At 40.6% G+C, this 27,531-nt stretch overlaps 1 protein-coding gene across 3 annotated transcripts in view; it reads right to left on the reverse strand.

The window, feature by feature from the left end:
* The window catches only part of Thrb (thyroid hormone receptor beta), a 376,510-nt gene that overhangs the window by 73,301 nt on the left and 275,678 nt on the right, over positions 1 to 27,531 (reverse strand). For all 3 annotated transcript variants that reach the window (XM_042679967.1, XM_042679968.1, XM_042679966.1), the window contains exon 4: positions 420 to 683. In XM_042679967.1, the coding sequence (XP_042535901.1) occupies positions 420 to 683 (264 nt within the window). The remainder of the gene's footprint in view (positions 1 to 419; positions 684 to 27,531) is intronic.

Consider the following 27,531-nt stretch of genomic DNA (forward strand, 5'->3'; position numbering starts at 1 on the left):
TATTTAGGTAAGAGGTAGGTAATCTGTCTAGCTGCTGGCACAAGCCTAAAAAGGAACATGTGAATACATTTACACACTCCCTTCTGAGCAAGTAGCTGCATATACAACAATGTCTGTTTCTACTCAGATCTAAAAATAGAATTAAAGCCAAAACTAACAGCCCTTCTGCTAATTAAAGAAATAAGCCATGTTTTTGCTCCAAGTGTCCCAACACAAAATGTGAAACTAAAATTAACTGCTCTCTTCTGGATCCTACTTGTTTATGTTTAAGAGAAAAGTTGAAGATAAAGAAACCTCCTAACAGAACAGTTGAGGAAAACACATGGATACCACACACTAAAGAAACAGAGTACACAGTTACCACAGAGATATTTTTTTCCACCTAGTGCAAACAGGTGATAATTTAAAAATCTGGTTACCTTTACATTTCTTCTCCTCTGTTTGGAAGGTCTGGGCGCTGGAGACGCTCTGATCGTTCACATCGTCATGGTCCAGATGGAAGATGGAGTTCGTCCAGGTGGCCTGAATGAGGTGTGGTGAGGATTGCTCATTCTTCAGTGTGCTGCTGCGCCTCTCTGCATGGCTCTTCCTATGCAGGCAGGCTTCAGACATTCCTACTAGCTTCCAGTCCTCTTCCCGGTCTGGACAGTGTTTCGGTTTGTCCCAGGCTGGAAGGCCATTTTCTGCATGGGTTGAAAAACATGAGGTGATGAGCTGTTGGCATTGTCAAGGTTTTGCAGAGATGCCGAGTTCTGAAAGGCAGGCTGTTGCTTGGTCCTTTGGGGCTGACAGCACTCCCCTGCCCTCTGTCTGACAGCAGTGATGAGATGCAGGCTCCGTCACTCACAGTAGATGGACTGTGTGTTGGGAGTCGTCAAAACACTCCCTTTACCTTCAGTCTCCAGAAAGATTTTAGCTCCTCCATGGCTATATTTCACCAGTACCCTGCCAGCAACAATGGCCCAAGAGCAAGGTGATGCTGGTTTATGTCACTGCTTAGATGACCATGTGAGGTCTTTGAGAGGCAAGGCTGGCCATGACCTTAGGTTAGATCCTCAGGACGTAAAACATCTGGGATTCAGCCTTGTTTGACTTGGGTTTTATCATAGGCTGACCTGAAGGACACCCAGGTACTTAAGTGGATACGCTCTCATGGCCACACAGTAAGTGACAACTTTGTTCCCACAACCTTCTACAAAATCCTCTAATACAAAATATAGACAAAACCAAACAAACACCCTCTCCTCCAAACTCAAGAAACAAAATCTTAAAAACGAGTTTTGTAAATGGTTCCAAGCTGGCAGTGAGATCAGATGAAGGAGAGCAGGTAATACTGTAGCTGGATGGCAAATTAAGAAACATAATAGAACGAATGAGTCCCAAATCTCTTTGGCTTGGGTACCAGCAGCTTCTTTATGCATATTGTATTTTTTATATTCAGTGTACAGAAATTTGAAGGTCTGTCATCTAGAAAATGGGCAAAGTATCAAGAACATGAAAAATGTTTTCTATCTATCTCCTTAGTGGCAAATTTTACTTGTTTATGTCTTTACAGGGAAAAATCAGAAAGAAAATTTATGTGCATATATGCTCATGCATATACATTAAAAATTGAAATATACAGCTATCCTTATTTCCTGCAGTTCTTAGCAACTGCCTGTCAAAATTGGGAAACTATATAGAGTCCTCCTGTTCAAGTGGCCATACAATAACTGAAAGTCTATAATCAGTGTAGATTTCTTCATGCTAAAATCACCAAAAAGCTATGAATGTCCATATCCCGATGCTTATAGTTAAGTCCACCCTGACCTGGGAATTTTCAGACATTTAAAAGGAGTATCAAATGAGGAACACAAATTACATCTAGTTTAGCTTTATATAAGGTCCCTCTCTGACATTTTCAATTGAGGTTGCTTGCATGTTTTCTCTAAAGGTGTAAACTACCATCCGTTACTTTTGGAAGTTATGGTTCCACTCCAGAGTCTTTACGTTACTCTTGAGGCCCATGTACTTTTCTAGTTCCACTTTAGGGAAGACTGAACAACAACAACAATGTGCTAATCAGTACATGTTTTCTTTCTTAAATAGAAATTTCTTCATAAATAGAAATGCAAAGCTGGAAGTAGTTTAATATGGGCTCATAAGCAAAGTCTCCTTTACAAAAATCAACATTGTGCTACTTGGGGGATATAACCGTTGATCTTATCCAGAGAAGAGTTCTGAGGATTCACTGTATGGAAAGGGCCCCACGAGACATTGTTATTAGATAAGTGAAATAAATATGGGTACTTCTCAGTGTTTATAGAACATTATTGACAGCGTGGTGAACCAGAAAGATCCAGCCTCAGTTCCATGGTTCAACCAAGTCAGCCACTAACGCAATAATAGTCATTTTTTCGCACCCTCCATGAAAAGAAAACAGTGGTTGGAGGCCTTGGGGGATTGCATTGTATTTCAAACCAAACATATCCAAGTAGAACCCATTCAAGCATTATGAGAATTTAAGGTTTTCATGAACTAAATAAAAAGTGACTGAATGCAAGGCTTAATTCTGGGCCTGAGATACATTTTATTTCTACAGAAATTAAAAAAAAAAATACCCGTGCATATTTCAACAGTACCTACTAGATTTTCAGAAGCTAAAGCAACAGCAAATTGTATCCTGTAAAGTTCAATTTAAATGTTGAAGTTCTCATGGTATTTTAGAAAGCCTGACATTTTTTCAATTTTTTTCTCTCTGCAGAAATTCTAAAAAAAATTAGTACTAATTTCCCAGTGCCAACAGAAATGAAAAAATATAGCCAGATTGGGCAGTCTCTGCTCCCTAGTGAATCGGAGCTTTGGTGAAAAGTGAAAGGCACCGGACCCAATGAACACTCTGCCTTATAGCACAGCCTGTTAAGGTTTTCTGGGCATGTCCATTGGACCAGCAAGAAGGGGTTTCTTATAAGACTCTGTTTGGGGTGAGGGAACGGATAAGATTGCCTTCCACTTTTCTAAGCACTTGAGATGGATTGGGAAAAGGGCTGCATTCACAGGAGGCATTTACAAGCCCATAATCACTGTCTGCAACCACCTTCACAATAATGATATTCATTTGCTTAACTGGCAAGTGGACTGGCTGGAGCAAGGCTGGGAAATGGAGGCTGAAAAGTCCTGAGTGGGTTATGGGAAATCTCAACAGTTTTTAAAAGGATTCTTGATTCTTATCAAGAACAGGAGGATGGTAGGGACAAGCAATTTCTATTCCATTCCCAAAGAAGAGGAGACACCCATTACACCAGGCCCTTTAGCATATACCTACTGGGGGTGCTGCCAATAATGAGAAGCCCACGTGACCACCATGTTCATAGGGTTGGCAATAGTTATTCTCAAGAACGTTTGCCATTACTATGTCAAAGCTCAGGGCTATAGGGTGTTTCTTTTTAGAAAATATCCTAAAGAGCAAATCTGCAATTCTCAACTGTTGGTGTGCATCAGAATCTCCTGAGGAGCTATGAAACACCCAGAAGACTAGACTTTTGAATTAGGCTGGGGTCTGGGTAGGTGTTCTCCAGGTGACTTTGATAACCAACAGTTTGAGATTCACAGGTTAAGATATGTTTAAGAAAATTATTGTCAGGTGTTGGATATGTAGGCACCCTCATCAGGCTTTCATGTTTTAAATAGGTTCAGAGTAAATTTGCATTGTCATTCAAAAAGCCATCAGCTATTCTGGGAGGGTCTTCTAACTGAAACATTAAAAGTCAGATGTAATGTTCTCTTGTGGGTTCCAGGTAGGATGAAAATAAGTAGTTTATTCGAAAAAATCTGTTTTTAGCATTATCTGGGAAATATTGCACAGAATAGAAATGTATGATTTTTTTAAATAGGGGACTCTAGAAATAATCATATTTTCTTAGCCACACAACCTCTCAGGAGGCAACAGCCTCCTGAGAAGCTAGGATTATAGGCATGAGCTACTGGTGTCTGGCTAACATTTGGCTTTTAACTCTTCACATTCTAGCTACCAAGACAATCAATTTCATGCCAGTTATTATGAAAAATTGTTAAGTAGAAAATATCTACATGGACATGTAACCTGCTGCTAAATTAACTCGCTACAGATCAATCTGTATGTTTCAGGGAATTTAGACATAAAGGATTGGTTTTGTTTTGTTTTGTTTTGCATTTGATAACCATCATTCTATTGGCTTTGAATGTCAAAACACTGATCTAAAGCATCTTTTGCAAAGGAGAAAAACAAAAACCTCATTAACCTAACTGCCTACGTTCTATCTCTGGAGAGTTCACTATGGATGATAGAAAATAAATCTGTCCATCAAAGAGGGAAAATTATACTAAAAATATTCAAGTATTTCAGGACACAAAGGGAGCCAGCCCCTTTCAAAAGAGCAAAAGCAAAGAAAGTTGGGTTATGATAAAGTGGTTAGAAACAGCCAGCTGAGTAAGTTGGGGTTTCCTGGCCTTTCTTATATACGTGTCAGCAGTGAGTGCATGGTGGCATAAAACTGTTAATCCCGGCATATAAGAATGTGAATTAGGAATATTGTAAGTTTTATACCAGCTTGCGGAACATAGCAAAACGTTGTTGAGAGAGTGAGAGACAGGAGATATATTGGATAACTTTTTCTGGATTTTCCCAGGTTAGTTTTAGGTACAACCCAGACAGCTACCCCTTACTATGCAAATCCGTGATGTTTTCCTGTGTTTGGAAATCATTATTTGGGGGCTGGGAATGTGGCTTAGTGGTAGAGTGCTTGCCTTGCATGCATGAAGCCCTGGGTTCGATTCCTCAGTACCACATAAACAGAAAAAGCCAGAAGTGGTTCTGTGGCTCAAGTGGTAGAGTGCTAGCCATGAGCAAAAGACGCTCAGGGACAGTGCCCAGGCCTTGAGTTCGAGCCCCAGGACTGGCAAAAAAAACCCCAAACCATTATTTGTTCCAACAACATACAATTGTGTACTGTTACTAAGATCGTCCTTGTGTATGTATGTATGCTAATAATTCAAGTGTGGACATTTGGACCTTGAGATTGGGATAAGATACTACTTTGACATTCTCCATAATTTAACTTGAATAGTGGAGTAGAAAGTTCTGGCCATTTGAGAGTACATTCTAAAGTCCAGGGTCACAACTTGAAAGGAGGCTACTTCTAAAGGAATTTGTACAAAGATGAAGAAGAAAACTATTTGTATATAAATCACTTTAATAAATAATACTGGTGTAAGCTAAAAATCACCAAGCACTCATTTTATGCTATATACTATAAATGCACATTACTATTTATTTAGCATATACTGCATGACAGGTAGCATCCCAAGCAATTTTCCTAAAGAATCTCATCTAACTGTGATAGCTATACCAAAGAAAGAGACAATTTCTCTCCTTTCAAACAATGAAGAAATAGGTATGTGTTGTCGGGTGGACAGGGCTAGAAATAAGATTCTTGTTTCTACTTAGGATGTGTTGTGGTATACTATAATTATGAATTCACCCATTTAGACTTATGAGTTCCTGAATAGCTGTGACCTTGGCTTATTTAGGTTTAAGCCGAGCACTAACTTGGAACCTGGTATATTCATGAAAGCTCATTGCCTGAGTGTAATCAAACTAAATGTGGCAGCTCTACTAATCTTGCTTCCTCTCCCGCGTAATCCTGCAGGAAGCAGGAGGTGGTGCAAACACCTTCTCCCTATGTCTTCTCTGTCTTGTCATTGTTCAGTAAGTGCCTTTTTTCTCGTTATCTGCCCTTAGTCCTCATTCTATTTCCTCAAAATCTTCTTCACTTCCCCCACTTTCTAAGGGGCTACTTCAAGAGCTAGTGCAGAGGTCTCTAAAGAAAGGTGAAGAAAAAGTTTTATTTACGTAGCAATTATTTTAAAAAGTTCAGCTTTATTCATAGTGTAGGATGACTAAGATCATGCATCTAGAACTAGTCTATAAATCTATTAAATAAACACAATTGGGTAGATGCAAGTGATTACAAAGGTTATTAACAAAAACATGGCAGACTCTAGGGAGAACTCTGTGTAATTCCTTTGAAAGACAAACTCAAAGCCCAACAAAACAGACACCAGGGAATGAGTAGTTGCAAGGAGGTGATGGGTGGGGCCAAAGGAGAGGGGTACCCAAATGAAGAGGAGGTGTGGGGTTGAGGGGGAGAATTCATTGTGCATACTACGAAATCAAGAACAAGAGAAAGGGTGGTTTGGAGGTGGAGGTGAGAATGTCGGAAGAAGTGACACTGATCAAGATGCAGTGTACTCATGAACTGCTTTGTTGGATGGCAACTCCTTTGTTCAAGTAGAGATTAGAAAAATATGTGTACTGAAGGGATTGAGTGCTGGGGGCCAGCACTGTGCTCAAACATTCCATCTCAACAATATAGCTGCAGCTGCTCTCCTGAGACTTCAGCAATGGGAGTTGATGGAGGCCCTTGGTCAGCCTTTGCTGAAGGTGCCCTCAAAATATCCTCTTGTAAGTGAAGTCTTGCAAAACTACAGTCTCTGTGTCAGCTAGGCTGCTTTCCATTGCTATATGGTTTTGTCTTTCTTTTACTGAGCACCTGACTATTAACTTTCCCTCCTGTTGAGACTGGACTTTTCTATGCATATGTGCAGTGAATTTTAGTTTGCTATCACATAGGGTTTCTCTTATTTCATTGGCAGGGACTCTAGTCCATTAAATGAGTGAGATTTTGGAACTGCTAAGAGACAAATCTTTTCCTTATCTGGCTGTTCCCAGTTCTCTGGTTTTCCTGTGTATTCCATTAGGCAATCACTTTCTAATGAAAAACAATCGCCACGGATATAGAAACCTCAAATAATTATTCTGAAACCAGAAACGACAACGATAATCTCCTGATAATAAGTGAAAACCCATGGACAGTTTAAAAAAGTTTGTGCTTAGAACATTTGTGTGGGATATACATAGTGTATTTTAACATAGAGCCTGAAATTGTTAAAAACAACAACCAAAAAACAAAAAAACCACTCCATATATCAAAGATGGTAGAGACACCTTCCTTGATGAGATTTACAAGGAACACCTTACAATTATTTGACCAGAGGCTTCAAATACAGAATCTTCTCTTGAGCACACAATTTGATTTTCTATAACTTATACTGGATTTGATCAGAGAATCCTGAGGTTAAATGACTCAAACTTTGAGGTAATTACTCTAAAGGCCACAGTGATTCCATTTAGGAGATTAGAAAAGCAACAGCTGTTCAGAAACATTCATTTTAAAGAGCCACAAATGCATATAAAAGGGAACAGATGTTTCCTGCCAGGATTAGATAGATTCTCCTTTGTGGAGGTTCAAAGCATAATGCTTTTCTTTGTTGTTGGTTGCAACCAGCCTTAAAAATAATTTTTATTATTACTATTAATATGTTGTACAGAGGGGCTACCATTATCATCAGTCGGGTAATGAGTACATTGTTTTTGGGCAATGTCCACCCAAGTTTCCTCCATTCCTGCTCACAAGTTGCAACCAGTGTTTTTGAAAGAAAGTATAACGTAGCCTCTAATGCTGGCTCTGTTTAAGTTCTCAAATGTGAACTCTCCTTTCCCAAAGCAGGAAATACATGTGAATCTTTACTAACTTTGGAAACTGGACTGGGGATATAATTTATGGATAAACAACAAACAGAATTTTTCAAGTAAACTGCACAATTGTGATGAGGAAGCGGATCGATTTTCTACCTCCCACTGGGGGGAAGAGGAGTCTCAGCACTTGGTAACAGACACACCTATTCATTTAAGTTTCACTTAGGGATTAGCAAAACGGACAAAAGTACGTGTGGTGTTAACAACAGGACAAATAGGCCTATCGGTTGCCCTCTACCCGTAGGGTTTTCATAGTATTTCACTATATTGTTCCATTTCTAAAAATAATTAACTAGGATTAAGGTCAGTGAAGATGTTCTCTTCACTTTGGGAACATTTGGACCCAGGGAAGTTTTGTTAGGGAAGGGGTTCTGCCATGGTAAGCATTTGTCTTATTTTAGGCTATGACTTCAGGCAAGACTTTGAGATCTGAAGACTTTTTGGAAGTAGGGACTTTGGGGGAAGTTTTCAGGACCTCAAAGTAAAACATACAAAATATATATTTCATTAAATGGGCCCTAGTGGTAATAACACAATTATCTGGGTATCTATTATCTCTTAAGCCATCTGCTTTAGAGTCTGTACCTCCCATATGCTATCCAAATAATAGAACTAGAGGGAAGAGGTTTGGCATTGTGGTACAGGCCTATAATCAAATTCAAAGCCTTTTGAGGGTATGTACAAAGATGCTGTCCTAAGAAACAAATAGCCAGAAGCTAGTGATTCATGCCTATAATTCTAGCTACTGAGGAGGCCAAGACCCAAAGGATCTAAGTTTGAAGCCAGCCTGGGCAGAAAAGCCTGCAAGATACCATCTCCAAAATAACCAGAATAAGGCCAAGCTGGAGTCAGGCCAAGTGAGAGTGCTCCAGCAGAGCAAGCAAGCCAAGTGTGAGGCTCTGAATTCAAACCCTGCCAAACATAAAACACAACCAACAACAAAAAAACGTGCCTAGAGGGGAAAATCAAATTGTTCTGACCTACCGGTGTTGTGAAAGATAATTTAGCACTTGAGGTGGGTCCAGTTGCTGTTCTGTGATGCTTTTACAGTACAGGGAAATGGAGACAGAAAATTTCAAGTCTTTCTTCTGCCCTTTTTGGCTTTGCAATTGCCTTAGAGTTGGTGAGCTTGAGCTAGAATGGGGGCTGGGCGATGGGTTCCTCCAGCCTGCCCCCTTTCCAACCTGCCCACCTCCAACCAGGATCAGCTGCCCCTAACACCCTCAAAGGTAGCAAATATCTAAGCCCTTATTACTCAAAGTCTTCAAAGCCCTACAGTATCAGCATCACCTGGGAGCTTGTCCAAAACAAGTTTAGTCCAGAACTAGCCTGTCATTTTAATAAGATCTGCACGTCCCTCATGGGCACACTTGAGTCTGATATCTGTTTGGTAGTTTCTATATCAAGTAGACTGAATTTGTTAACTGTGTGTTTTCCTAATTTAAACTTTGGTGGTGGGACTTAGTATTTACTATTACTTATTATAATATACTATCTAATATAGAGATAAGACATGAAGTATTCCTGTTTGGAGGGGATGTACTATTTAATGAGTTGCAACTTAAGGAAATTACATACCAAATAAGAAAAGGGAGGTGCTTTAATTGTCCTTATTTCCCAAATGGTTAGCTTATTTCATGACATGGAAAAATCCAAACACCAAGATTTCTGATTATAAATTTTTTTGGTAGGTTTCTCTTGCCAGAGACATTCAGCAAAATAATAAAAAGCAACAGCTAATATTTTATGTAAAATGACTGTGCCAACCACTCATTTGGAGCACTTTCCACTTAATCTTTATGGTAACTCTAGAATGCTTATCCTCATTTTCTTGAGGATGCTAGGGGCATAGGCAGGTTCAACCACTGCTGGAGGACACAGTAGATAAATGGCAAGGTCAAGAGCCAAACCCAGGCTGCGCACTGGTGACTCATGCCTGGGATCCTAGCTACTCAGGAGGCTGAGATCTGAGGATTGTGGTTTGAAGCCAGCCTTGGCAGAAAAGTCTGTGAGACTCTTATCTCCAATAAATTTCTTAGAAAAAGCTGGAAGTGGTGCTGTGTCTCAAGTGGTAGAGTGCTAGCCTTGAGCAAAGGAACTTAGGGATAGCAGCCAGGCCCAGAGTTCAGGCCCCAGAACCAGCCACAAAAAAAAAAAAAAAAAAAAAAAAAACCCAAAAAACAAATAAGGAAAAAAGATTCAAATCCAAGTTGGTCAAGATAGCCATGTTACACCTCTTCCTTTTGGGGAGCCAAGACCCAGTGACTTAGATCATCATCACAGCAAAAGGACTAGATTCCCTGGACTAAAATACAGAGTGAGAAGTTTGAAATAACGAAAATTGAAGATCACATTCTCGTTTGAAGTCACCCAAATGAGGGAGGGGCTGGGATGGATCTTGGGATTGGTAGTCTCATGACTCCGTAGTTGAAGGCATATGTTTTTCCATTATACAGAAGGATTTATTGCTCCGTTTCCATGGTTTTTCAAATTCGGACATTTTCCACTCTATACCTCAAACAGTAGGAGTTGTTTTTCTAATTAAAAGTGTTTATTTTTTTCTTCCAGTAAATTTACCAAACCAGAGACAGCTGTGTCTGGAAAGATTCTGCATCTCACACTGGCTGCCACTATGGCTGCTGCTGCTGCTGCTGCTGCTGCTGCTGCTGCTGCTGCTGCTGCTGCTGGTGGTGGTGGTATGTTTAAGGTGGGCTTTGCTTTCAAGTAGCCAAAGAACTTGGGAAAACAACAACAAACACAAACAACCAGATAACATCATGGAGCACTGATTTTTTTTTCTAGCTGCCTCTTTTGGAAGTTAAAAAGTCACAAAGTAATTTAGCACTGAAAGAAGGATAATTTCATTCGTGAGTAGGATGCTGGGAGCTAACCCTCATCGCTAACCCTGCCCCTGGCCAGATCTGGCTTAGACCATGTTGTCTTAACTTCCTGTTCCAGTGAGGAGAGGGAGAGGCTACTGCTAGACCCAGTTGACCTATGGAGAAAGCTAAAGATGTGCCCCAAGTGACTAGCAGTAGCAGGAAGCTGCTTCCCTCGCTCCACTCCTCTCCACAGGGGATGCAGCTGAAGCCTAGAGAAGCAAGCATTCCCTCAGTCCCCACGCTAGTAAGGGGCAGAGCTGGGTCTGGTATCCTCTTCAGGATGGGGCAGATGCTTGATGGCAATGGGAACTTCCTGTAATCTACATGAGCTATGAGAGGAGTTTATTTCCTCAGGAAAGAAAAATGTCTGCACAAAAAAAGAATGGAGTCAAGGGGCCTATTTCTTTAGACATATATTTAAAGCCTTATGTCCAAATGAACAAGCTTGTCAGATACCAACAGATTGAATCAAACATTGATGCATAGGAACATGAAGGACCTGATTTTTTTCCTTTAATAAAAATAGCTATCTACAGAGCAGGTAATAAAACAGAAGCTTCTAACTCAAATCCTCCTCCCCTCCCCAGGACTTGATTTTTATGGGGAAAAAAGAATCTCAGGTTTGGATAACAAGCATTCCAGCTATATGAAATTCTGGCCTGAGATAATTTCTGTGCAAATTGTAGCCCAAAGAAGAAACATTATGCTGCTAGTAATTATCCTGTTCATTGTGGCGTATGTCTACAGGGCGTCTACAGATGATGGCTTCTGCAGAGAGAATGAACTACCTGGGCTGTGCTGCCCACATGCTCTCCAGCCTGGCCATGGCCAGCTTGCTTCGTGTCATCTCCCGCTGTGTTTACTTAGGGTGATGCAGCAAGTGGAAGGCATTACAAAATCACCCAATTTGCTGCACGGTGCAGAATGGGCTGTTTGTACCCTGGGGGAGCCTATAAACAGCTGTGCCAATTGGGAGGGGAGGGGTCCAGAGAGAGGGGAAGGTGTACTGGCTTGAAGAATGAGAAATGGGGAAGGATGAAGCCACTCTGGAAGAACAATCCCATTTCTCCCATTTCTGGGAGGGTGATTTGGTAGATTCACAAATATTGGCTTAAAGAAGGATACAGATATGAAATGATGTTGCCACGTGTCCCATGGGGCTGCCCCTAGGTGAGGATCCTTGCAATTGGCAGTGTTTAAAGATGGGTTTGGAGATCACCACGTGGCAGGGGTTTGTGTGAAGCTGGTAATAAGGGGGTATAGTATAGCTGGTATTGAGAAAGCCTGACTTTGGCAAAAATTGTGAGGTGAATTTTTCATAGTTCTGATTTTAAGGCCTTTTCCCTTGCCTGTTGCTGTTTCCCTTCTATGCTTGCTATCATTTTCTTCCTACCAACCAGTGTAACCGATGCTAGGAGGGAATGTCTGATAGGATTAATACACACAAAGATATGAATGTGGTGGATTTGGTGCTAGCAGGAACATTTGTGTTTGTTTTGTTGCCACTCCTGGGGCTCGAACTCAGGGCCTAGGCACTGTCCCAGAGCTTCTTTTGCTCAAGGCTAGCACTCTACCACTTGAGCCACAGCACCACTTTTGGCTTTTTCTGTTTTTGTGGTACTGAGGAATTGAACCCAGAGCTTCATGTATACTAGGCAAGCACTCTACTACTAAAGCCACATTCCCAGATCAGGAACACTTGTATTTGAAATAACTCTCTAATGTAATCTAAAGTCAAGCCTGATCAATGGAATTTTTAGTGAGGGTGTCATAATAATATAGACACATTTTTTTTAGTAGATGGGAAAAATGGAGGAATTTGTATGGAAGCATGGCTTGCTTCAAAAATCATACATACACACACACACACATATATATCATATATATATACATATATATGATATATATATGTGCTATGGTACCAGTGGAATGTAATTATGGATGCTTTTCTTCTTGCCAACAATGATTTGCATTTGGTATAGATAGCGCTTACTCTCCAGCAAGGAAAGAAACACTCTGTGAAACTTCATGCTGGGGTACCTGTAGCTCACACTTGTAATCCTAGCTACTCAGGAGACTGAGATCTGGGGATCGTGGTTCAAAGCCAGCCCAGGCAGGAAAGTCCATGAAACTCTTATCTCAGATTAACCACCATACAATTGGAAGTGGTGCTATGGCTCAAAGTAGTAGAGCACTAACCTTCACGGAAATGAGTTCAAGCCTCAGAATCAACAAAAAAAAAGAAAGAAAGAAACTTCTTCATGTATGTTAAACAAGCCATATTTTAATTTCCCTTTATTGCTAATATTGACTGTAGGGTTTGATAGGATGGGAGCCATGTGTTAGCAATCATCTGAAGCCTAAGGCTATGGTTTCTCCTCAACAGCTAAGATACAAGTTTGGGGACATGCTGTGTCAGAAAATGAAGGAGAGACACATAAGCAGAAAATAAACACTAAAAAAAACCCAACCTCCCCTCCCCCCAACCCCAACCAGGAAGGAGATGAGCTACAGAGTAAGTTCTTCCCATTTCGAGGTTTAGACTGCAAGGTTTTGGTCTTCCTCATGCCAGCTCATGATGATGCAAAACAGAGGGAGAGACCTGGGTTAACCCATACCACGTGACTTTATGAATTACTTCACCTCATTCACCAGACTTTCTTTTTCTGACTGCCAGCTAAGGACATGTGTGGAAAACTGATGCTCAGAATTATTCCATGCCCACTGCCAGAGGCAAATTAGCTCCTTTGGGCAATGGGCTCTGAGGAGTAAAATTCAGAGAATAGTGAGGAGTAACAGGAATCTTAGGGCTATACCAGTTCAACCACCTCATCAATAGAAAAAGAAATAGAGGGTGAAGAAGAGCTGATCAAAGCCACTAGGACAGCTATAAGAAATATCAAGCCTAGATCATCCCAAGTGGGCTGGAGTGAGTGCTGTCTGGGGTAAAGCTGAGTAAAGGCGGAGCATCTACAAGTGACTTCCTTGCTCTTGGAACTAGCCCCTCACACCCTCTGTGTTTCTAAGTTGTTCTTAGAATTAAGACAGTATTTGGGTATTTAGAATAAGATAATATTGGGCTGAAATACTCAGAGGATTCCTGTGCCGGTCTCATTAACGGTCGGATTTAATAGTGCACCCCTGGGAATAACAAACAAAGGCATTCTGTAAGAGGACGAGCAACTCTGTCAATGGGTTGTGGCCTGGATGAATGTGGGGAGGAGAGAAGAGAGAAGAAGAGAAAAGGAAAGAGGAGAGGAGAGGAAAAAGGGGATTGAAGGGGAAAGTAGGGGTGGTGTGAGAGAGAAGAAGAGGGAGAGAGGTGATGGGGAGAGAGGGGGAAGGAGAGCGATGAGGAGTAAGAGAGGGAGAGGGAGAGGGAGAGGGAAAAGAAGGAGGTGGGAAGAAAAGAGCAGATTAGGAAGTGAGTTTGATGAAGTTATCAACAGATTGAGCCATACTGTCCAGGTCCAGGAGCCCCATGCGCTAGCCAATTTGTATTTTGTCCTCTGGTCTAGTGCATGTCAAGACCAAAGGCCTTCATTCAACTGATTTGTGGCACATGGAAAATTCTTGTGAAGTGATGAGGTTTGACAAGGTCAGGAAGCAGAGAATTCTTAATCTTGGAAACCTGGACTCTAACACAGGCTTCTACTAAGTAAATACGCTTTGCCCTGTCTGCTGGAAAAGGGCACAGCCCATAATAGATACCCTGCCCTGCCTGAAAACACACATCAACCAGCCAATCCCAGCCTGAACTCTCCTAAGAGCCGGAGCAATGAAATGCAGGCTTGTGGAGACCCAGCAGCAGCTAAGACTCCCAGAAACGTTACCATTGGCTTTCAAGGGTGTCATCTGCATAAACACATCAAGGGATATTTAAAAGTAATGGATAATCCTCAAGCATCAGCTTGGAAATTGGAATGAAAAGACTCATTTCTGAGTTGGCCTTGTGACACTTTATTGGTGTGTTACCCTTGGACCATGGAGTGGGTTGTGATGGCATTTGGCTAATGGGAGCATAAATTCACCCTCTAATGTGTTTGAAGCAAGATAACAAGACGACTTCCTTTAAGCTTTCCTGGCAGGGCTGGTGTTACTGGCCTGCGCATATAGTGATGTGGATCATGATGACAGCATGTACCATTCATTTTTGGGGGTTTGCTATATTCTAACCAAATTGCTAAGCATATTGCACTGTTTTTCTTTTTCTGTGCTGGCTGCTCCTGGGCCTTGAACTCAGGGCTTGAGTGCTGTCCCTGAACTTTTGTACTCAAGGCTAGCACTCTATCATTTGAGCCTCAGTTCCATTTTTGGCCTTTTAGTGATTAACTGAAGAGTCTCATGGACTTTCCTGCCAAGGATGGTTTTGAAGCATGATACTCAGATGTTGGCCTTCCTGAGTATCTAGAATTATGGGTGATGCCTGGTGGTACTATTTCTTTTAACCATGATGAGTATAGAAATAAATAACACCATTTCCACTTCACAAAGGAAGAGACTAATGTTAAGAAAGGGAAAACTAGGAGAGGTCACACAGAGAGAAGCAATATCATACTGGAACCTGGGCGGATTTGACCTTAGGCCTATATCTTCAGCCTCTCTGTTGCCTGATGGAGTTGGCAGTGGTTTGAAGCATAAAAAAATGATTGGAGTTAAGATGATGTGTGTTCTCTTGGTTTGAATATCTAATATCCTCATGAATTGCTTTCCCTCCTGCCATCCTATTTGTATTTAAGATAAACAGATGAAAGAATAGAAGGAAATAAAATAGCTTTGTAGTAAGAATAAAGCAAGAGAGCTGGGAAGGTGGCTCAGTGGTAGAGTGTTTGCCTTGCATGCATGAGGCCCTGGGTTTGATTCCTCAGCACTACATAAACAGAACCAGAAGTGGTGCTGTGGCTCAAGTGGTAGAGCACTAGCCTTGATCTGAAGAGCTGAGGGACAGTGCCCAGGTCCAGAGTTCAGGCCCCACTGCTGTCAAAAACAAACAAACAAACAAAGAATAAAGCAATAAAGTAAAACATAGATCATCAAACAAAACAAAATCATAAGAAATAGTAAAACAAGAGCTGAAAGGAAAAAAAGCCAAGGAGAGGCAGATGTGAGAGTTTTCCCAGATGGTAAGGCAGCCATATTGTGACCTTCCTTCTCTTGGGGTTCAGGCTGGCTCTTTATAACCTATCAGCAAGTGGGAGGGGCCTCTGCAGCCTTCTGGCTCTCGGGAAGCCATCCAATATCTCTGAAAATCCTCTTCCTCTGGTTTATCCCAAAGGCTGAGCAATGCAAGGGTCACTAGCCTTAAAGAGGGCTTTCTCCCTTGATTCTCCGCTACTGAACAAATATTTATGTTGCATTATTATAGTTTAAGCCCTTGCAAGTTTAAGTTCTTTCATAGATATAAGCAAACATTTTCACCCTGTAATTCTAATTTCAAACAATAAGAACAATTTGTACTTGACCTAAAGCATCTTACAAAAACATGAATATTTATTAATTTAATCTAAAATGTATATGGCTTTTCTAGGTAGATATGTAAAGGAAAAAGGAAAAAAAGGAAAAAGAAAGGAAAAGAAGGATACCCAGTTGCAGAGTGGGCAGTAGAGGGTATCTCAGGAAACATGGGCACTAGCATTTATTGAGTGCCTACTAGTGATAATGACTATACACAGTTCCAAGCCTCCTTGTGACTTGTGTTCCAGCTATTTTCCCCAGTGTGTTCTGTAGGATCTGACACATAGAAAGTGTGCAATAAACGTTCCCCCCCCCCCCCACGTCCGATCTTGGGCCTGAACTCTGGGCCTGGGTGCTGTCCCTGTCTCTCAGCTCTTCAGCTCAAGGCTAGCGCTCTACCACTTGAGCCACAGCGCCACTTCTGGCTTTTTTATTTTTGCTTATGTGGTGCTGAGAAATCAAACTCAGGGCCTCATGCTTGCAAGGCAAGCACTCTACCACTGAGCCACCTTACCAGCCCCAGAAAGTGCATAATAAATGCCTGCTGATCCATTTAAGTAAATTTTCAATGCAAGTCTAGGATTCTTTCTGCCCCTACTTGACAATTAGGAAGTTGAATTTGGTCCAAAGTCACAAGGTTAAATATGTGATGAACCAGGGATTTGAACCCAAAGATACATGACTCCAAAGTCTGTGTTCTTTTCACAAAATCATGCCAACTCCAGAAGTAGCACTAACTGCTTAGTTCTAAAGGTGGTCAAAATAGACCTGCTCTAGAAATGCTGACACTGCCACTGAAACACTTTTTAAACAACAACAAAAAAAATGACTTCATCAGAAAGAGCAAGTCTTTTCTGAGCCCCCTCACCTTCATAATTTTACTATGCATTTTGTAGCCTCTTATGAAACCAAGTTATTCAAAATCAGTGTACGCATATTTCCATCTGCATACTTACACTGTGGTTTCTAGTATCCTTGCAGTAAAACATGATCATGTGAACAAGTTTTAGCCAACAGAATGAAGGCTAGCATTGGGCCTCGCTTATGAAAACCTTTTTCTCCTTTCCCTTCTTTTGTTGAATGAAGTGAAGTTACAGGGATTTGAGGGTTTATCTATTGCAGCAGAGAGAATTATTTTACTAATAGATGCTGCATGATTCCAAATAACTTTCCTCCTTACTATATCATTAATATTTTTTCTTTCTTTTTTTTTTTTTTGTCAGTTGTAGGGCTTGAACTTTGGGCCTGGGCACTGTTCTTCAACTCTTCAGCTCAAGGCAAGCGCTCTACCACTTGATTCAGTGTCTCTTCTGGTTTTCAGGTGGTTAACTGAAGATAAGAGTCTCACGGACTTTCCTGCCCAGGCTGGCTTTGAACCACAATCCTCCGATCTCGGCTTCCTGAGTAGCTAGGATTACAGGTGTGGGCCACCGGCGCCTGGTCATCATTAAACATTTTACAAATCTATTTACAGTCAGTGGAAGCTTAAGAAGTGAGAAGTATGAAGCATTATCTATGAGAAGAAACACAACATCTCTATGCAGCCTTGGCTGTATGGCCTTATACAGGTTTCTCTATGTCCACAAGCTTAGCTTCGCTACCTGTAATTTTGGATAATAGGAAAAATAGTCTCTAAGATTTCTTTCAATTAAGCTTCTATAAGTCTTCTTGGAGATGATAGGAACATGCACTGTCATGCTCAGAAACTGCAATCTTTTGACTGTGAGCTCCTAAAAGAAAAAGTCTATTCATCTGTCATGTTTATCTTCCCAGATTCCAATATCTTAGATGCTCAGAGTGTTGAATTTAATTAGTATTTTATGTGAAAACCTCAAAGAATTTACTAATATTCTAATTTATGCCAGTAATTTCTTGATCTAACTTGGAGCATGACATGAAATAATCAAAATTCTCATGAATATTTTTAAGATGCATTACTATGATACCCTATTTTATATTCAGTTACATAGATTTAGTCTTGATGTTAATAGTGAAAAGAATTGTTGATTAAAGGTAATGCCAGCAGAAATTGGTATTCTGATGGCATCATTTATAGTTCTCTATCACTGGAGTATAGTTCCTACTTTGAGGTGAGAAATTCAGATTATTCAGAATTTTCTTATTCAGATATCTCTTAATGAGGCTTGTACAAACAGAATTGGGAGAAGCTATGACAAATTTTCAAAGTTTGGAAAGGTTTAAGGCAAATTATACAATGACAGGATGCAGCTTATATACTTTCTCATTAAAAATTTTATACCTTGTTTTGGAAAAAGATATAGAAAAATGTCTATCTCTGTATGTAGGGAAAACTGGTCATTTCATCTTGCACATAACAAGAATCAGATTAGTAATTTCATATGTTTTTTCTTTACGAAAAACGAACCAATTTTATTACTCAATAAAATGCGGTTCGGCCAGTAAAATGTTTGAAAGCATAGGGTTCCAGGGAGCTGTGGGTGGCAGGGGTAAATACTGAGAGTCTTGAACCATATTTCAACAGTACAAATAAAATAGAATCAAGTTATGGGAAATTAACTTCTTTTGTTGGTGTTGCCACAGCAGGACAATGTGTATTCCCTGCCATTTTCTGCTCTTGCTTGACCCATCCTGTGCATCCTGGGGAGACCCAAGCCTCCAGCAGAACGCTGAAGATGGTTCTTCTGCTTTGGGAATTGATACCTATTAAAGTTGAAGCAATAAAAAAGAATAATAATACCGGCAAATGTTTTAAGATGTGTGTTTTTATCAGGTATTGCATCAAGGAAAAGACTGTATTAAAATTACCTCCTTCTGCATGAATTATTTGCTTCAGTTCTTTAGATTATGACTTCATTAAAACATGTTTTTTTTTGATAGAATAAAGAATAACAAATTTATTTCTTGTCTCTTATTTTTTAGAGAAGAAAAGGCCTTCACTATTCAGAAAATGCAGGAAATCTTTACTTGGGTCTAAATGTAAATGGTCCACTACAAAGAAAATGTGTATTGTGGGGATGGGCTAAACAGAGGTTTTAAAAAATTAACCTTACCTACAAGACAGACTTCTTAAAAACCATGAATTCCTACATATATCTCCTATACCCCTCATTATAGAATATTAATTCTATTGGCTGTTTCTTTTACAGTTAAAATAATATTTAAATGATCATTTAGTGTACAGGTTAGGTTCACAATGACTGTTCTATGCTGTGCCTCAATGCTTTGGACTTAAAGTTAAGTGATTTATAGAAATCTTACAAGTTCACAACAATTCTTTGAGAAAAAGCTCAGCATTTTCAGCATTGAGTTTTTTTTAAAGCTCCCCAAATGAGTTAAATATGTACTCCTGAAGATTATGCACCAGGAAGCTATGCTCTCTTGAGGCTTTGAGGTTATTTAATTTGTTAAAATACATAAATAAAACAAATTCTCCTATTACTGAACATTATACAAATAAAAACACTTTGGGCCAAAAAATAAAATACCTAGGAATTAACTTAACTAAAGAAGTGAAGGACCTCTATGATGAAAACTTTAAAAACTTGAAAAAGGAAATCAAAACAGAACTTAGAAAGTGGCAAAAACTCCCATGCTCCTGGATTGGAAAGATCAACATCATGAAAATGGCAATACTTCCCAAGGCTATCTACAAATTCAATGCAATATCTATCAAAATTCCAACCTCATTCTTCAAGGAAATAGAAGAGGCAATCCAAAAATTCATATGGAACAATAAAAGACCCCAAATAGCAAAAACGATCCTCAACAGAAAGAATAGTGCTGGAGGAATATCAATACCAAATTTCAAACTCTAAAGACATAGTAATAAAAAAAGCTTGGTACTGGCACAAGAACAGACCTCAAGACCAATGGAATAGAATTGAAAATCCAGAAATGAACCTACAGACCTATAGCCATCTAATCTTCGATAAGGGAGCTAAAAAAATAGAATGGAAGAAAGCCTCTTCAGTAAATGGTGCTGGCAAAATTGGTTAACTACTTGTAGAAAACTAAAGATAGATCCTTATATATCACCCTGCACCAGAATCAACTCCAAATGGATCAAAGACCTCGGAGTCAAAGCAGACACTCTGAAAACATTACAGGATGGAATAGTAGAAACCCTAGGTCTTGTTGGCACAGGCCTAAATTTTCTTAATAGAGACCCAGAAACACAACAAATCAAAGAAAAGTTGGACAAATGGGATTGCATGAAGTTGCAGAGCTTCTGCATGGCAAAGGACATAGCTAGCAAGATCAATAGAAAGCCCACAGATTGGGAGAAGATCTTCACTAGCCATACAACAGACAAGGGTCTCATATCTAAAATATACCTTGAACTCAAAAAATTAAATCCCCCAACAACAAATCTTCAAAGAAACAACTGCCCAATAAACAAGTGGGCTAAAGACTTAAAGAGAAACTTCTCTGAAGAGGAAAGAAGGATGGCCAATAGACACATGAAGAAATGCTCAACCTCCCTAGCCATAAAAGAAATGCAACTCAAAACAACATTGAGATACCACCTCACCCCAGTTAGAATGGCTAAAATCAAGAACTCTAATAACAACAGATTCTGGAGGGGATGTGGACAGAAGGGAACTTTACTGCATTGTTGGTGGGAGTTAAACTTGTTCAACCACTTTGGAAAGCAGTATGGAGGTTCCTCAAAAGACTCCACATAGAGCTCCCCTATAACCCAGCAATCCCACTTTTGGGCATTTACCCATGATCACAAACAAGACTACACTAAAGCTACCAGCACGACTATGTTTATTGCAGTATTATTCACTACAGCTAAGATATGGAACCAACCCAGATGCCCCTCAGTATATGAATGGATCAAGAAAATGTGGTATATATACACAATGGAATTCTATGCCTCCATCAGAAAGAATGACATTTCCCCATTTGTTAGGAAATGGAAAGGCTTGGAAAAAAATATTTTAAGTGAAGTAAGCCAGGCCCAAAGAAACATAGGTCCCATGGTTTCCCTTATTTGCAATATCTAGTATATGTCTGAGTCAAGCAGAAAAGGTCAGATAAGTTGATGTTAGGGAAATGAACCCTAAGATATGTATTCAAATGTTTTTTTTCTTTCATGCAATTGTTTCTAACACATTTATAAGATGATTTCTTTGTTGCTTTGTATGTCCCTCCCCCACAGTATAACCCCTGCTTTCACTGTATTTGATGTCGGTATAATTTGTGGAGGGGAAGGGGAAAAACAAATCGTTTAAATAGGGATACAGGTGGACCCATTGCAAAATGAGATGTACAAGTCGTTATGTTGAAAACGAACTTTACAACTTTGGTGGGGGGGGGGGGCGGGGAGGATTGGGTGGGGAGTGGGGGGGGGGCGGGGAGGATGGGAAGGGATGAGAAGGGGAAACAAAGGAGGAGGCTACAATGCTTGATAAGAAATGTACTCATTATTTTGCTCATGTAATTGTAACCCCTCTGTACAGTATTTTCACAATAAAAAACAAACAAACAAAAAAAACACTTTGGGCATTGTGGTGCAAGCTTATACTACCAGTTACTCAAAAGGTAGATAGATAGAAGGATCATGGGTGAAGTCTAACTCAGGTAAAATTAGTATGACATTTTCTCTGAGAAACAAAAGGAAAAGGACTGTGGGCATGGTTCAAGTGGTAGACCACTTGCTTAGTAAGCATGAGGTCCTGAGTTCAATCCCAAGGAACACACACACACACACACACACACACACACACACACCCCAAAACCAAAAAGCAGAAAAGCATGGGATGGTTTTCTAAGTCCATGACTACAGAATCACTTACAAAGAATTTGTGAGAGAGAACCAAGTTTCCTCATGACCAGCTTATGTTTTCCAGAAGAAATCTTTCCTGATAGAGCAATCTGAGGGATTAAAAAATATCTTTTTGAGGAGTTTACTACTCTGATGGGCCGTTTAGATGCTGTTATCTGTTGGGCAAACACAGGGCTTTAAAACTATGGGTCTATTATACATTTGGTATTAATAGGCAATGTAACAACAGGCAGACTTTGGGACTAAAGCACCAGCAATTATATTTCAATTTGTCGCCTGTAGCCATCTTAAGACTAGTTGAGGTTTTTTGTTGCTGTTGTTGTTGCTGTTCTGATGGATATGCAGCTATCTAAACTAACATTTTCCAAAATCTGAGTGCTGGTTAGGGGACCCATGTGGATCAGTGGTTCTCAAACTTCTAAATGTATCAGAATCATGTGGAGGCTTAATTAAGTGCATTGTGGCCCTGACATTCATCTCTGGCTAAGATGGTAGGACAGAGATGCTGTTGCTTTAATTTTCTGACCAAATTTCCCAGTGATTCTGATATCTATCACCAAGTTCGAATACAGCTGCTCTTTTTTCTCAGCATTGGAAGCAGTTGGAATCATGCCAGGAACCCCCCAATATTACTCAGTGGAATCTTAGGGGTGGAACACTGGCTTTGGTAGGTTTAACTGCTCCCCATTAACTGTCATGAGAAGCCAGAGTGGAGAAATACCGTGGGTAGATCATGGTCCTCAGACTGGGCTGCACTTCAGAATACCTTCAGAGTTGGAAATAGTGCTGAGTCTTGGGTTCTTACCTACAGGTTCTAGTTTAACTGGTCTGAGAAGGCCTGGTTGTTAGGATTTGCAGAGTTCCTGGGGTAATCCTTATAAGCCAAGTTTGAGCAGGATGAGGTTGGGTCCTGGACAAAAGAGGGCTTCTACTTGAATAAGCCAAGGAAAGATTGCTCAGCACACTTGCTTTTGGGAATTCACAATGCATGTTAACATGCTGAAGACAGAAATGTCAGTAAAGGACAAGACTAAACAAAATGAAAATAATCATACTGGGCTCCGGTGGCTCACACCCGTAATCTTAGCTACTCAGGAGACTGAGATCTGAGGATCACAGTTCAAAGCCAGCCTGGGCAGAAAAGTCTAGGAGACTCTTATCTCCATTTAACCAGCAGAAAACCAGAAGTGGCGCTGTGGCTCAAGTGGTAGAGCGCTTGCCTTGAGCTGAAGAGCTGAGGGACAGTGCCCAGGCCCAGAGTTCAAGCCCCATGATGGACAAACAAAACAAAACAAAACCAAAACAATCATTAACTGGACTCATTTAACCCAGTTTCCAAAAGTGTAGGAAATGGTGGTCTAGAAACTTGGTAGTCACTGGGGTAACACTGGGCACATCATTTGTCCAGCGGGCTAAGATCATACTAACCTGAGCCTATAATGTGTAAGCCTTTGAGAGGCACGGAGACAATGACTCTGGATGGCTCCATTGCCAGGACTAGAACACATGTGCACTCTGTGGGTGCAGGGAGGTGGGGCTCCGTGCTGGCTGCCTTTCTGCAGCATGACCAAATTCCAGAGCCAGAATGTTATCATAGTGGAGACTTGAGAGACAAGCAGAGTTTGATAAAACAGGGGCCCAGGAAAAGTCCAGCTCGGGCTGATGGCAGGGTGTAGTGGCATGTAAAAATAACTCTTGGCTCATTGCAAACAAAGTAACACTATGTGTTTCATTATGCACTAAGTTTCCTATTTGGAAAGATTGTTTTCCATTCTTTTTGTTGTTGTTGTTGTTGTTGGTTGTGAGGCCTGAACTCAGCCTGGGCACTGTCCCTCAGCTCTTCAGCTCAAGGCTAGGACTCTATATTTGAGCCACAGTACCACTTCCGGCTTTTTCTGCTTATGTGGTGCTGAGGAATCGAACCTAGGGCCTCATTCATGCAAGGCAAGCACTCTACCACTGAACCACCTTCCCAGCCCTGTTTTCCATTCTTTTTAAGGAACTTGCATCTACATATGTGCCACCACTGGGGATTTGGGTGACAGCTTGGGGAACAGATAGGAAGAAAGCTCCCACTAAAAGAACCTTGGTATCTTCTGGATTCACTTAACAACAGTTAGCAGAAGTTGAGATCTTCCCTGCAACTGTTTATCACCAGAGACTTGAGGTCGAGATGGGTTTGTCGGGATGCAGATGGTAGAGACAGGGGAATGACAGCAGTGGAGGGTGGTGATCATAGTGGAGGAGATGGTGACAGAGGTGTGTTGGGCCCAGGGACTGTGAGGTTATGGGTGGGGGTTAGAGTAGAACCTAGACATTGGCAAGGCTGGCTTCAGAAAGAATATAGAAGTTGTTGAGGAAGAAGGAACTTATTATGTTTTTTTTGCCATTCATTCCTCTGTTCTCTATAAAGCTTTAACTTGTGGATATTTCCAACTTCCTGATCACCTAGCTGCAGCTCAGACTTGGCAACAGAAGTTCTAGATGCGGTAGTGTGAGAGAAGGCAATGGCAATAGTTCATGAATGGACTCTTTCAGAAATCTCCTTCCTTTTGGCAGTAAGTTTCTTCTCCAGAAGTTCAGGAAGTTAAAGAAAGAAGGCACAGGAGAAGGAAAGAGGCAGAATACAGGAGAGCTAGTTTATTTCTAGAATACCCGGTGGCAAAGTCCAGCATCCTTGTATCCTATGAAGTGTTACCATTCCTTCTGTTTCCTGAGGAAAACAAAGCATTGGGTTTTGATTTGAAAAAGAAAAAAAAAGGCTGAGGGTTAACTGCATATGCATTCTCTCTCTCTCTCTCTCTCTCTCTCTCTCTCTCTCTCTCTCTCTTCTCTCTCTCTCTCTCTTCCTCCTTCCCTTTGAGCTTGTGCTGGTTGGTTGGTTGGTTTTTGCCAGTGCTGGGGATTGAACCCAAGTCTTCTCATGCTAATTCTGAGCTCTATCACAAAGTTACACATCTGGTATCTTTCTGTGGTTCATTTATTTTTTCCCTTTGCTATGGTAAGAAAGTACAGGAGACCTTCGACTGAGATGCCTGTCTGTGCTCTTCCTCAGACTGCATGGACACAAGGAGGGATCTTCATTGTCTTCTACTAATTTGTGTGTAACAGGGAGCCCTGTTAAGTGGCAAACATTTGTGGTTTTCCCTTCCCTTTCTTTCCAAGGTGAGTGGGTTTCCATGGAAGATCTGTCCGCTTTGGGTGTTAAGGGGAGATGCAGGTGGTGGGGTGCTGAGGAGGGGAGTAGGAGGCAGACACACAGGTTATGATCCTCCAGGGAAGAGAGCGCGTGAGGTCTGAGTGGTTCGGAGGGGGTGATCTGGGGGGGAGCTGTCTGAAGATAAATGAAAGGCATTTTGTGTGATGAGTGGGTCACAGTTCTCCTTCACACCTCCGCAGAGGGAGGACTGATGCTTCCTTTCCAGTCTACCTGCAGTGAGATCTCTATTTCTTTTAGAAAGCCTCTGCTGTGTCATGCGGCTAAATACCCAAGGAAGAAAATTCAAGTCTTGTTTTCGTAATTGGCTTAAACACAGTGGAACTACCTATTTAGGCTTGCGTCCCCCGTACCCTCCCTCCACCCATAAAATGATTCATGGCAATGTTGGTAATGTGTACAGTTGGCTCTATAAAAATCCAAGGAAATATTTAACTGGTTTTTTTTTGGTCACAGGCAGGGACATAGGAATCCAGAAGGAAGTAAAGTGAGCCTGAGCTTCCAGATGCCTTTAGAATAATTAGAATTTGGAATGATTACACAAACGAGTCTCTAGACTGCTTTCTCCAGAGTAAGGAGAGAAAGAAGGCCAAGGAGCACATGGACACTGTGACTTACTGGGCTCCATAGGCTTCTAGGTTCCTTCTTTGAAAAAGATGATCAGCCTAGAGTCCTGTGGGCTCAGTCATACTGACTATGGGAGAAGGGACAGAAGGACCTCTACCACGGTGAGGTCTCCTCTCTCTCCCCTCAAGGCCAGTGCGGGGATAATCTGGATAGATGGAGAATACACAGTAACATGAGGAGGCATGGTTGAGAACTGCATATTGTATCCTCACAGATGATTCTCTATCTAACTATAAAAGAACCACATGTTGAAATAGAAGACAAAGAGCCCCTGAGCTCTGGCTCTCCATACTCACCCAAGATTTTTTTAAACTTGATAAGCAATAAATCATAACATGATACCCCAACAGAGACTATCATATATAAACTAAAACAGTTTGTATGTCCCCAAATGCCACAGTATCATGTTTTGAAAGTACACACAAATCGTTCAAAATAAAAATTAGACACAGGTCAAGATGCATTGCTTTGTTAAAATAGCAAAACTATTCAATATATATCTTATAAAATTAAGGAAAGTGAAGGAAGGGGTGAATTGAGAGGGATGGGTGAGAATGTTGAAAGGGGTGATATTGATCAAGATGCATTGTATTCATACACTGCTGGGTTGAATGGCAGCTCCTTTGTGCAACTACTTAAAGATAATAAAATATTTAAAAACAAAATAAAAATTAGATAGAGATAGAGGGAAGAGAATAAATCAAATGTGATGAGGTGTTAACATAAGGGATCTGGGTAAAGGATAGCTGGGAACTCTCGGTGTTTGTTTGCAACCATGAAGTAGAAAAAGTGGTTCACGACTGTAATCTAGCTACTCAGAAAGCTGAGATCTGAGGATCACAGTTCGAAGCCTGCCCAGACAGCTAAGTCCCTGAGACTTTTATTCTTCAATATACTACTCAGAAAAAGCCAGAAGTGGTGCTGTGGCTCAAGTTGAAGAGTACTAGCCTTGAGCACAAAGAAGCTTAGGGACAGTGCTCAGGTCCTGAGTGTAAGCACCAAGAACCAGACAAAAAAAGGTTTTAAAGGTAAAATGTCATAAATAAAAAGAAGACACATCTACTAATTTTGGAAAATATTTTAATATTTATGATAGATAATGAATTTTTTGATATAAAAATATTAAAAGACAAATACTACAATAGACAAACATATACATTTCAGAAACAATAAAAGTTTTTGTTACTGATTCATTTGTGAGTATGTAAACCAAATTATTTTAAAAAGGAAAATTGATAGTTTTCAAAAGTTGTAAAACTTTGCTTAAAGCTGAGTGCCAAGGGTTTACATCTGTAACCCTAGCCACTCAGGAAGCTGAGATCTGAGGATCATGGTTCTAAGCCAGGCTGGGCAGGAAAGTCTGTGAGACTCTTATCTCCAATTAATGAGAAAGAGCTGGAAGTAAGGCTGTGACTCAGTGATAGAGCATCATCCTTGAGTGAAAAACTAAGGGACAGACTCAGGCCCTGCGTTCAAATTCTAGTCCTGGTACAAAAGCCAAACCAAAATAACAAAACCTTTACTTAATAAACGACCTCCTCAACACAAAGAGACTAAGTTCCCCCAAATTCTGTAGTTAGAGGGTATGATTAAATGAAATTTGCATTGCTGTTGGCTACCTCCATTGGGCAAACAACTTAGTTATAATTTGGCAACAGTGTTTTTAATGATGTTCAGTTCTTCAATTTAGCCTTTCCTTTTACTTAGGACTTATCTAGAGGGAGAAAAAAAACAGGTGCAAAATTATGCACAAAGCAGGTAATTATAAAATATCTCCCATTTTCCAACAAATATATATTCATCTTCTACTATTCTGGTAATGTAGTCTTAACAGGCTAACAAGCAGGGACAATATCACTATTATGAATTACTCAGTATCCATGAGTAAGAGCCTTTGGCTGAAGACTGTTTATTGAAACAGGAAACATTAACACTATGTTCACTGGTAAAACTAGCTATC

Source organism: Dipodomys spectabilis, unplaced genomic scaffold (genome assembly GCF_019054845.1).
Source record: "Dipodomys spectabilis isolate Male_0828 unplaced genomic scaffold, ASM1905484v1 ptg000054l, whole genome shotgun sequence".
Taxonomy (NCBI): Eukaryota; Metazoa; Chordata; class Mammalia; order Rodentia; family Heteromyidae; genus Dipodomys; species Dipodomys spectabilis.